Source organism: Vicugna pacos, chromosome 19 (genome assembly GCF_048564905.1).
Source record: "Vicugna pacos chromosome 19, VicPac4, whole genome shotgun sequence".
In the NCBI taxonomy this organism is placed as follows: Eukaryota; Metazoa; Chordata; class Mammalia; order Artiodactyla; family Camelidae; genus Vicugna; species Vicugna pacos.
Genome location: NC_133005.1, coordinates 21,428,978 through 21,440,613, shown reverse-complemented (window position 1 = coordinate 21,440,613; position 11,636 = coordinate 21,428,978). Strand labels below are relative to the sequence as shown.

Here is an 11,636-nt window from a genome sequence, read left to right as displayed (position 1 = left end):
CCACAAAAATATGGTCGACAGATTTTTAACAAAGGCATAAAGGCATTGCAATGCAGAAAGAACAGTCTTTTCAACAAAAAGTGCAGTAAAAACTGGACCTCTATTTGCAAAATAACAAACCTCAGCTTACATCTTACATACATAAAAATTAACTCAAAGAGATTATGAATCTAAAGGTAATGTGTAAAACTATAAAAATCTCAGAAGAATGGATAAAGATGTGGTGTTAAACACAGGAATACTGCTCAATAATAAAAAATGAAATAATGCCATTTGCAGCAATGTGAAAGGACCTAGAAATTATCATACTAAGTGAACTAAGTCAGAAAGAGAAAGACAAATACCATATATCACTTATATGTGGAATCTAAAACATGATACAAATGAAATTATTTACAAAATAAAAACAGACTCACAGACACAGAAAACAAATTGATGGTTACCAGAGGGGAAATGGGGTGGGGGAGGGATAAATTAAGAGTTCGGGAGTTACTATATATAAAATGGATAAACAACAAGGTCCTACTGTATAGCACAGGGAACTATATTCTATATTCTGTAATAAAACCATAATGGAAAAGAATATGAAAAAGAATATATATATAACTGAATCACTTTGCTGTATACCCAAAACTAACACAGCATTATAAATCAGCTATAATTCAATAAAAACTTTTTAAAAAACTCTCAGAAGAAAATATAGGAAAAAACCTTCATGATTTTTGGTTAGTCAAAGAATTACCAGATAGGGCACAAAAAAATACCATCTATAAAAGAAAAAATTGATAAACCAAATTTATCAAAATTTAAAACTTCTCTGCAAAGAACTCTAGCGAGAGAATAAAGCGACAAGCAAGAGACTGGGAGAAGATATTTGCAAATCACATATCAGACAAAGGACTTATATCCTACTCTCAACATTCAAAAATAAGAAAACAAACTACCCAAGTTTTTAAATAGACAAAAGAACCCTTTGTGGTCCGTATACAGGATGAACTGCTGCTTTCTTACTGCTTTTAAGATTCTCTTTTTGTCTTTGGTTTTTTGACAGTTTGATAATATGTCTAGATGTAGATCTCTTTAGGTTTATCCTCCTGAGAGTCCATTGAGCTAAAGCAAAAATTGAGGAACAGAAAAGTAATCGGTGGTTGCCTAGAGTTGGGATGGGAGGAGAGTCCAAATGTAAGGGACAGCACAAGGGAATTATTTATGTCTGTGTCTATGGTGGTGGTTCTAAGAATCTGTATATGTGACTCATTGAAGTATACATTTAAAAAGTGGGTTTTATTACATGTAATATTTTAATAAATGAAAACAAGTACTTTTTAAGTTTATAAAATGTTCACACAAAGTTTAACGTATATTTCTAAGTGAACACCAAAGGATTCCCACCAGATAAAGGAAATGAATATTGCTAACACTTCAGCAGTGCCCCCTCACCCCCGCCCCCGCCATGTTCACCTCCTGGTCTGTTACTCCATTGCTCCTCCCAGAATCAATCACTATCCTAACTTTTATCATAATCATGTCTTTGCTTTTATTATTTTATGTCTCCATAAACAATATGATTCAATTTTCCTTTGTGTTTTGCTTATTTCACTCAAAATTTTTTTTGGGGAATCATCCATGTTGTGTATAGTAGCTGTTTGCTTTCATTCCTGTATATAATTCCACTGCCTAAATGTACCATTTTCCATTCTCCATTCTACTCTTGAGGGACTTTTGGGCTGATTCCAGTTTGGGTCTATTACAATTAAAGCTGCTGTGAGCATTCATGTATCTTTTTGTACACGTGCAAGAGTGTCTCGATGTATATATTGTACACCCATGAATAGGGACACGTGTGCCTGCAGTTTTGCTAGATTAGGTGAAGTGCTCTTCATCTTGTGATATATGTCGGGTGTAAAGCAAAGGCAAACACCTCTAATGATACATGGCAGGCATAAATAAGGGTTTATTGGAGGAAACTTCTAGGCAAAGAGTTGGGATAAATGCATATAATGCCCCAAAGTCCCATTATCCAAAAGATAGCTTGCCAGCCAGGAAGAGCTGATCTCACTGTTTAAAAGCACCAGAATGTGGGGAAGGTATAGCTCAAGTGGTAGAGCGCATGCTTAGCATGCACAAGGTCCTGGGTTCAATCCCCAGTACCTCCATTAAAAAAATAATAAAATAATTGCCCACCTCCCCCGCCAAGCTCCAGGAGAGGGACTCCATTCTCATAGCACTTTACCTATTTATGAGGATGGTAGGAGGAACCTGGGGACCCCTTGACAACTATGTAATAGAGGGAGTTTCCGGCCAGGGAAATGTCTTGCTAGAAGTGGGGAAAATCCAGAGCTTGGAGTTCACATGCCATTTCGGTTATGCTGCACTAGCCCTTTCCAGGCTACCTAAGAGAGAAGGGAGAGATCACTGGAAACTTCCAGCAGTCAAGCCTGGGTGTGTTCAGTTATATCATTATATAATGTCACTTTGTCTCTGGTAATTTTCTTTGCCCTGAAGTCAACTTTGTCTGATATTAAGATAGCCACTCCTGCTTTCCTTTGTTTAATGTTTGCGTGATGCACCTTTTTATTCTTTTACTTTCGAGGTGTCTATATCTTTACACTTCAAGTGAATTTACTGTAATATATAGTCGTGTCATGTCTTTTAATCTGCTTTGCCAATAAACTGTGCGCTTCTGTGTACTTTTCAGTATATGCATTAAACTTCGATGAATCAAAACAATGTTTTTGAAAAGGTGATGCTTGGAGGTGGGGAGAAAAGGAGCAGAGAGATGGGAGATGTGGCACTAAATCCCTCTTAGTGATCTGAGATTGAAAATGTGAGAGGCAGAGACAGACATCTTGAGAAACAGAGACAATACCACAGCCCAGCGCTAGGCAGCGCTTACACAACAGGCTTCGTGGATATATTTGTGCCATATTTTGCCTGTTAGTATTTGCCCCATTCCTGCTCTTGCAAGCTCTCCTCCAAACTGCAGGGGGCTTAGGAACCTGGAAACTACATTTTGTGGGCTTCTTTGCAAACTAGGTTACGGTTAGATTTTTGCCAGTGGACTTCATATGTTGGAGTTTAGAAAGTGGAAGGAAAGGAAAAATTATTCTACTTCTGACTCTAGCCATGGCAGGTGACCACAAGTAATCACTGCTGGCCTAGGTGGCCACAGGTGACGGTGATGGTGGGCCCCAGCATCAGAATCAGCAGGGACAAGCTTATCAACACCAGACCAAGGGTGTTCTCAGCTTCCTGATTTCTAAGTTAAAAACTCCTCCATTTTTCTCACCCAGCTCTTCCAACATCTTTATATCCAATATCCAGCATTAAATTTCCCTCTGCTTGAAATACCTAAGGCAGGTTGTTCTCTTGGCAAGATATTGACACAGATCTTACCCTGCAGTCTGAAACACACTAATCAAATCCTGCCATTTGCCAACACTCTCCAAAAATCGCAGTGAAGCAAATTCAAATGCTTTCATCTGTTCTCTTTGGTTCTCTCCTTCATGGGCCTGTCCTTGGCCTCCCTTCCATCTAAACTCCAAGAACCATCACCTCCATCGCATCCTGACAGTTGAGTCCCCGTTGGTCTGCGGTGCTGTATTCCCCTCCCCTGTGTGCAACTCCCCGTCTAGGATCCCACAGCAGGCAGCCTCCGCCCTGGCACGCCTCACACTATACTTAACAGTCCCAGCTCTTGACTGCGAGCCCCAGGAGGTTGGATGAGCACCGTTTATCCTCGGCTCTTTACATGCTTGGCCCTGAGCAGGTGCTTACAGAACGTTTAACGGTACCACCAGCAGTGGCGCCTGCTGCAGAAGTTAAGGAGCTGATGAGACGAGTGCCTCTGCCAAGCCCTCGTTCAGTAAGAACCCAGGTGGGATCTGCTTTCTACACTTTTTCCAGAAGTCAGCTAATGAGAGGATGCAAGCATGTGCAGAATAGGACCCAGGAGGAGGGGATGTCAAGGCCTGGCCCAGGGGGAGGACCTGGGACACAGACACCATGGGAAGATTGGCTGAGGTACCACGCAGCTTTAATGAGCCCAAGCGCCTCTTCCCCCACTTCGTCCCTCCCCCCACCCCCGCCCCACCCTCGGCATCTCCTCCTTCAGTTCTGGACAGGACCAGCCTGCCCAAGGCTCTGGGGCTTTTCAGCTGGAGGTGTTAATTCTTCTGTCCCCTCAGCCGCTCCAGCCGCCTCCGAAGATCCGGGGGCACCTTGGCCCCAGCTGCCAGTAGCTCGCGAAGTCTCTGTTTGGGAGTCTTGGTGAGACGGAAATTGCAGGGCACAGGGCCCTCTTCAAAGGTGACCCGGCAGCTCCGTGTCACTGTGTGGTAGCCCTCAGCACTGGCGGTCACCATGTAGTCCCCAGGGGTCAGCAGGCGCCAGTAGTCCCCGCCCCATGCTGAGGAGAGAAGGGCAAGATCACAGTCCAGTGACCCTCAGCTTCTGACCGAGGCTAGACCCTCCCCCACCGCCGCCACCCCGTCCCCCCACACATACCTGTTGTTACATCATGGTTGATCCCATCCACCGCAATGACAGCATCAGCAATCCCGAGCTCTGTGTCCTTGTCCCTCACGACTCCCGCAATGCCCATGCGCACCTGCGTGGGAAAAGGTTATCAAATCCCCTTCCCTTCTGCATGAAAATGTGACTTTCAGTTCATTTTCTGGCTGTTCCCTGCAAATCGGATAGAGGCAGTATGTGTACTCCATTCCCAGGTGACAATACTCTGGTGAAAACGTCTCCTGACTGATAAATTGCATCTGGCCCGGGAGAACTAAGTACCCAGGAGGAGGGCATATCCTTGGGCTTCCCCAAGTTCAGTGACTCTTCTTATTGGACTTGTCATTTAGAACCTTGGACACTATATTCACGGAGCCATTTCCAGGGACATGAGTTCCTGTGGAAAGTGCAGCGTCTGTGCCAGGGCACCTCCTGCACTTGCATCATCTGAGCCTTTTCTCAGAACAGCTCTGGGTCGGCTCCATGGACCACTGCCTAGACTGCTGTCAGGTCTACTCTGACCCGCTAACAATGTCCGCCGCCGCCCTACTGGCAAACCGTGCTTCCTGTCCTACATCTCTCCGGGTCAGTCTGGTGCCAAGTGTGACCCACAGCACCTGTGAGTCAGGACGTTCAGCCTGACCTTAGGAGACTCCTGTTGGCAGCTGCAACTGACATGGAGAACAGAAGGGCCAGGAGTGACCCAGGCAGGCTAGGGGTTAGGGGATTTGGATCCCACCTGTTCCAGGTAGGTGAGAAGAGCATCTTTGTTGTTCTCCCATTCCTGGGGCAGCTCATTCTCGTGAGGGAACTTGTCACAGGACAGCTCCACAGTGACCTCAAAGCAGTTGGTGTGTAGGTAACTGAAGTCATTCATGCCTAGGGGTACCACAGACACTGGAACCTAGAGAGGCAGGATGGGAGCCCCGCCCCCTGGTCCCCTCCTCTGGGAGACACTTGCCGGTGACAACTGACACCGGCACTGTGACAGCCGACTGTCGTACTGGGGCAGAGTTAAGGAGATGGGGCTAACTCCACCCTCGGGCACATACTCCCAGGGACTGTGTGCCAGTCAGCCCCGTTGATGACGTTGCCATACAAGGAGAAGTCCTGGTTGTGGCAGGGTCGGCGATCTGGGTCCTGCATGACCCGATTAGTGCCGGCATAGACAGTGCTCAGCCAGCGAAACACAGCCTCATCTGGGGTAGGTGTGAGTTCGCGGGCCGCCCACGGAGTCCGAGTCATGTCGAAGGGGTAGGACACCACGAGCTCACCCCCGTGGAGGTTGGCGCTTAGCACAAAAGGGATCCGCTGCATCCACCTGATCACTGCCCGAGTTTCAGGAGCCACCTGGACGAGGACAGGTCAGGAGGAGCGGAAGACACAAAGGCCCCCAGGGTGGCCCTCCACCACTGCCCCCAGGATACTCACAGTGGCATTGGGCAGGGTGTAGTAAGTAGGCAGTGGCAGATGATGGTTGGGGACAGTGTCAGGCACTAGCCCATCATCCTCTGCTTCCCACAGTGGTGTGTTGAGGTCAGCAAAATTATGGTTAAGATCAATTCCCTGATGGTTCCAGCGGCCCTCTGCCCAGCCCACCATCTCCGAGCCCTGCCAGGGATGGGGTTTGTTCAAGCCAAGCAGGCTCCAGGCACCAGGGCAGAAGGAGCAGACTGGCCACGTGGCCTACCCGGCGGAAGGCAGTCTCATAGCCATCAGGGTTCATGGAGGGCAGCAGGTGAATGCGTGTCTCCGTGAGCAGCCGGGTCACCCGCGGGTCCCCTCTCAGGAACTCGCGGCACAGGAACTGCATTAGGAGCAGGAGCAACTCCCGCCCCAGGGCCTCGTTCCCATGCATGCCGGCCACGTATCGCACCTCAGGCTCTCCTGGGAGCACACAGGGACTTGCAGCTGGCTCCCGCCCCTGGCTCCCGCCCCTAGCCCTCCCCTCCCACCCCATCTGCCAGTACCCAGCTCATGCTCCCCAGGCTGGTCCGACATTTCCATCACATACAGCTTCAGGCCCTGATGGCTCTTCCCAATGCTGTAGACGCGGGTGATGTTGGGGCACTGCTCGTTCACCTGCTTCATCAGCTGGGGATGGGGCAGAGAGTGGTGCGGCACAGGGCATGAGAGGATCAGACCCAGATCACATGTGCCCATCAAAGAACTTCTAAAGCCAGTGGTGGCCCACTCAGATGGGGACACCATGGCACGGTACAGGAGGGGGCAGTAGCAGACCGGAAGGAAGGGTCAGAACAAGGGAGGCACCACAACAAGGGAAACTGGAGTAGTTTAGGATGAGATGGGGGAGGACATGAGGGCATTCACAGCAAGTTATGCCCTGGTGGGCAGGGGACCTGAGACGGGCAGATCCTCCAAGCTGGGTCATAGGGGTTATGCCTGACCTTCCTCATGGCCTTATAATCGTGATGCCGGAAGTCCAGTGGGTCAGAGGATCCCAGCATGGGGACCTCAGGGAACAGGCTGTTAGGATCTGCTAGAGGGTGAATTCACAGTAAAGGTTGAGTTCACAGTGGAGGGAGCACCCTGCCCATCCAGCCCTTGTCTGACTGCCCACCTGAGACTGGACAGGCCAGGATCTCTGCCCGGAGGCAAGATGCACCTCCCTGGAGCCAGGTCTGGGGCAGCAGGCGAATGAAGCGGGCTACCTGGGGCTCAGGCAAGAGGTTCAGCACTGGGGTCTCTGGGTCCGAGTTGGCAGGAAACACCTGGGAGCATCAAGTCCTTTGTCAGGGTAGCTTGAACCCCAGCAGCAGCCCAGCCCAGGACCCAGGGAAGCAGCTCAGGCCTCCCCATTCACTGAAAAACCCACACTGGTGGGCTTATCTGGAGACTTGCACTCTGTGTCAAACACAGGCCCCTGCCCACAGCCTTTGCCAACGGGCAGCCCTAGGCAGCCAAGCTTTCTGGCTCAGTCACAGCTCCTTGGACAAGTATGGCCACCTGACTCAGGAGCAGCCAGTCCTGAAGCTGGCCAGGACCTCACACTGTAGCCTGGGGTCAAAAGAGGTCCATGAGATAGAGAAGCCAGAGCTATGAGGAAGTGAGAAGTGATGCAAGGACCAGAAGCCCATTGCCAGAAGGGGTGTTTCAGCAGGAGACTGAGGCATGAAGTGGCACCCACTCCACGGAGAAAGTATTTGGGGAGGATATGTATATGGTCCAAAGCAGTGTGGCTCCTAAGGCTGCCTGCTGGGTACCATCCATCCTGACAACAATCCCCTTTCTCCTGGGATGCCCAAGTGGGCACCTATTCCTTGTCCTCAGAGGAGTCCCAGCCCAGCCCAGCCCCCTACAATGGGCCAGGAGCCCAACTCCCAGCATAAAAGGCCCCAGCCACCATGGGACCTCTCACCGCGTCCATCCCACTGCTGCGGTTCTTACTCCCCCACCAGGTCCGACTGTCATTGCTGAACTGGACCTTGTAAGATGTGACCCAGTCATACCTGGCAGGAAAGGTGGTGAGAGATCATGGTTGGTCCCCAGGACTCCCACCCCATCCCTCCTGAGTCTGCCCATGAACTTCCGGGCCTGGGGCTAGGCTGCCTCACCTCCAAATGGAGTTTCTGCCCTGGGTGATAATGCCTGAGAAGCGGGTGGGGTGCCTGGCGTCCACCTGAAGCCACGGCTCAACGTCCTGTTCCTCGGCACACCACGCCCCATCAAAAAGATCACCATCCTCCAGGCCTGACTGTGGGCACAGGACATAGTAATCAGAGCCAGGTGGGCAGTGTCGGGTAGGCCGGAACAGAAGGTGGGGAGGGGCAGGGAAGAAGGTGCTAGGGGTTGCCTTGCTCGGAGGCAAGGTTGCTGACCTGGATGTTGAGCCGTCCTCGGTGTGGTCCAAGACCAAAGGACTGGCTGCTAGATGCATCGAGCTGGTTATCTGAAACTCGCAGGGACTCCAGGCCCAAAGGGGGACAACCTGGGACAGGGCAGAGCAGCGAGATGGGACCAGAGAAAGAGTGGTCAGGGCAGGTGGGAAGCTGAGCCTAAGCTTGCCTGTGTGCTGGACAGGCTAGGGGCGTGTCTATGCCCGGGAGGCCAAGAGCTCCGTTAGTACAGGCCCGAAAGACTGCGGGTCTGGGCGAGGCCCCTGGAGTGGTGGTACCTGGTTCTTGCTTCTCAGGGAGGTCAAAGGCCCCTACAGGGCTGGTGGTCGTTGAAGGCCTGGCAGTCGTTGAAGGCCTTGCAGTCGTTGAAGGCCTGGCAGTCGTTGAAGGCCTGGCAGTCATTGAAGGCCTGGCAGTCACTGGCGGTATGGGGCGAATTAGCTTCTTTCGCTTCTTCACAATGACCTTTTTCTTCCTGATGACTCGAATCCGGATATGCTGTTCTGAGGTCCCTGGGGACCAGGGAACACAGCACCAGGGAAGGGAAGGATGGCAAGAAACCCCAGATGGAGAGGTCTGCCCAAGAAAGCCCACAAGCCCACAACAGACCCCACCACAAGTATCTAACGACCTTAGCATGAACTGAAAGGCCCGCAGTCTGACCCCAACCCACCTCTCTAGTCACTTCCCTGGCTCCTTCTCCCCTCTGACATGACAACAGGCTTGGCCCTCGCCAATAAAGAGCGACACTGCCCCAGGAGCTATTTGCTTGCTCCATAGGGCTGAATTTTTTCTTTACCTCCTTCTTTGCCCTGGCTGACCCCTCCCCTGTCATCCCATCCACCACTTCATTTTATTGCCTTATTTCCATTCTTCCTTCACATCTCAGCCCCCATGCCCTTCAAGGAGACTTCTTAGCCCCAGACTTGGTGTCATGCTCAAAGCCTCTGTGTCACCTCCATCATTGTGTCTGCCCACTAAGCTGAAATGTCCTGTCCTTCTTGGCTGCCCTCCTCTTCGGCTTTCCCTAATTCAGAGAAACCCTTCCAGACCAGTTCCACCTGCCTCTCCTGAGACGCTCTCCGTGGCTGCCATCCTCTTGCTTTCCCCTCCCTGCTCCCACATTTGAAAAGTTGGGAAGCCAGGCCACCTGCCTCTCAGCCTCCCTAGACAGTGTCCCGATCCTCCAGGCAGCCTCGCAAACCAGGCTGCTCCTCCTGTCCTCCGGCCCTTTCCTTCCTGCCCCCGCCCCCGCCCCGCCTCAAGCTCTTCCCACATAGTCTGTCTCGCTCCGCGCCTTTTAGTCTCCCTGCCTCTGTCTGCATCTTTCTCCCCTCCTTCTGGTTCTGGCCTCAGTTTCCTCATCTGTGAAAAGGGAAGGTTTGGGGCTGGAAGAGGCAGCATTCCGCTGGCTCCTGTCCCAGGCCGACTGACTTGGTTTGGCCGGGAAGTGAGGCTGCTGAGTCAGCAGCCATTGCACGGGGAAGGGAGTGTGTGTGAGTGTGTGTGCGCGGGGAAGGGTCGCCACACAGGCGCCGGGCAGGGAGTGGGGTGTGTGCGGCGTGGAGGGGTGTGTGTGTGTGTGTGTGTGTGCGTGCGCGCGGGCCAGGGAAAGGTCGGCACACGGCGGGTGGGGGAGTGGGGCAACCGACTTGCGGGAGAAGCGGGCGGTGGGTCCGGGAACTCACCGTTCTCCTTCCCCGCGGGCGGCTGTGCCGGGCTGCTACGCGGGGCCGGGGTCGAGACCGGGGCCTCGGTGGTCGCGGCCGGCGCCAGGCCCAGCACGGAGGCGCTGGGTGCCCCCAGACCTAAACCGACGGCAGGCGCGAAGGCGGCCAAGGCGAGCAGGAGACCCCACATGGCGGGGTTCAAGGTGGGGACGCGCGAAACCCTCGGCCGCTGGTGGGTTTACCTCTTCCTGCCGGGGCTCCGGAGCCCCCCGCCCCTTCCTGCCGCCGCCGCACGCCCCCTGCGGCCTCCGGCCCGCCCACAGCCCGCTCGCTGGCCTCGGACCCGGGAGGGGTGCCGAGGAGAGGGGAGGGGAGCGGGGGAGGGGAGGAGGGAGGGGAGGAGTGGGGAAGGGAGGGAAGGGGAGGGGAAAGGAGGGGGGAGAGGGGAAGAGAAGGGAAGGGAGGAAGGGACACGGGAGAGGATGGAGGAGGGGAACGAAGGGGTCGGCTGCCCAAGGTCTCTGCACCCACCGACCCCACCCCTCCCTCTTCGGTCCCCGAGCTCACCCGCTTCGCTCGAGTGCTGCCCCTTACAATCGGCAAAGCCCCTCGGAGCCCTCGATTCCCCGCAATCCTGTGAGGCTCCCGTCCCACAGTGGGCACCCGCTGTGTACCATGCACGATGCCAGCTGCTTTACACGTGGCCTCTCAAACCTCATATTACAAACTGGGAAACTGAGGCTCCAAGCGGCTGACCTAGCCGCGGCAGCGAAGCTTAGAACTTTGGGGAGGAAACTACAACTCGAGAGAAATCTATCCAGAGCCAGAGCCCCCTGCCGGGACGGGTGTGATAGACAGAAGAGTGAGGGGAAACTGAGGTGGCGGCTGGGGTACGGGTTGGGGAGGGCTGCCCTCCAGGAAGCCTTCGGAAGGACACCCAAGGGGCCCAAGCAGAGGCGGCGCTTCCCCCCTCTCCCCCGCCTCTCCTCTCTTTTCCTTTCCCTCCCCCCCCCCCTCCGCCTTTGCTCACCCGGTTGCCACGTTCCGGGGTTATATAACCCAAGATGAGGAGCCCGAGCCTATACCCAGCGGGCTGGGGCCGAGGGTGGAGGGGCGAGGCTTGGTGTGCGTCCTGCCCTCCAGAGCCTCACTCTCCTCCGGGAGCCAGCAGTTGTGGGTCTCTGTCTTCGGGACTAGCCCCCGATCCCCAGATTCCTGAGCGCAGGACCCTCCCCATCCCCCTCCGAGGTCCCCTTTGGCTTCCACACGCTAGGGTCACCTCCCCAAAAGGAAGGAATTCGTTCATTGTGCGCCTCTGGCTGGTGCTTTGCCCTTGCGAGGAGCCCGCCAGGGAGACACTGCCATCCCCATGTAAGAAGCGATGAGCAGAGATGGCCAAGAATCCTCTGGAGTGCGCAGGGCCTCTGAACAAATGTTTTTTGCAAGGCCAGTATCCATATGAACAATTTGAATTACCCCAAATCAGCGTGTCAGCACCGTTCTGGCGGCCTAATCTCGCTAGATCTCTCGAAAGAAATATGCGCTCTGGGAGTTAAGACCCGCCTCCAGTAAGAACGAGCCTCACAAACGCGAGTCC

At 53.2% G+C, this 11,636-nt stretch overlaps 1 protein-coding gene across 2 annotated transcripts; it reads right to left on the bottom strand.

The window, feature by feature from the left end:
- Positions 1-4,026: 4,026 nt before the first annotated feature.
- On the bottom strand, positions 4,027-10,393 carry CPXM1 (carboxypeptidase X, M14 family member 1). Of its 2 annotated transcripts, none has more exons than XM_031675074.2 (14): positions 10,058-10,393; positions 8,648-8,881; positions 8,352-8,461; positions 8,088-8,227; positions 7,892-7,982; positions 7,094-7,244; positions 6,921-7,009; positions 6,483-6,606; positions 6,203-6,399; positions 5,944-6,123; positions 5,565-5,862; positions 5,252-5,391; positions 4,507-4,609; positions 4,027-4,408 (listed from the first exon to the last, which is right to left on the bottom strand). In XM_031675074.2, exons 1-14 carry the CDS (start codon positions 10,227-10,229, stop codon positions 4,167-4,169), a joined length of 2,271 nt encoding a protein of 756 aa, XP_031530934.1. In that variant the 5' UTR covers positions 10,230-10,393; the 3' UTR covers positions 4,027-4,166. The 2 variants fall into 2 exon arrangements, with proteins under 2 accessions (XP_031530934.1, XP_031530933.1); XM_031675073.2 differs by having other exon boundaries at positions 4,099-4,408; positions 6,921-7,012.
- Positions 10,394-11,636: the final 1,243 nt, after the last annotated feature.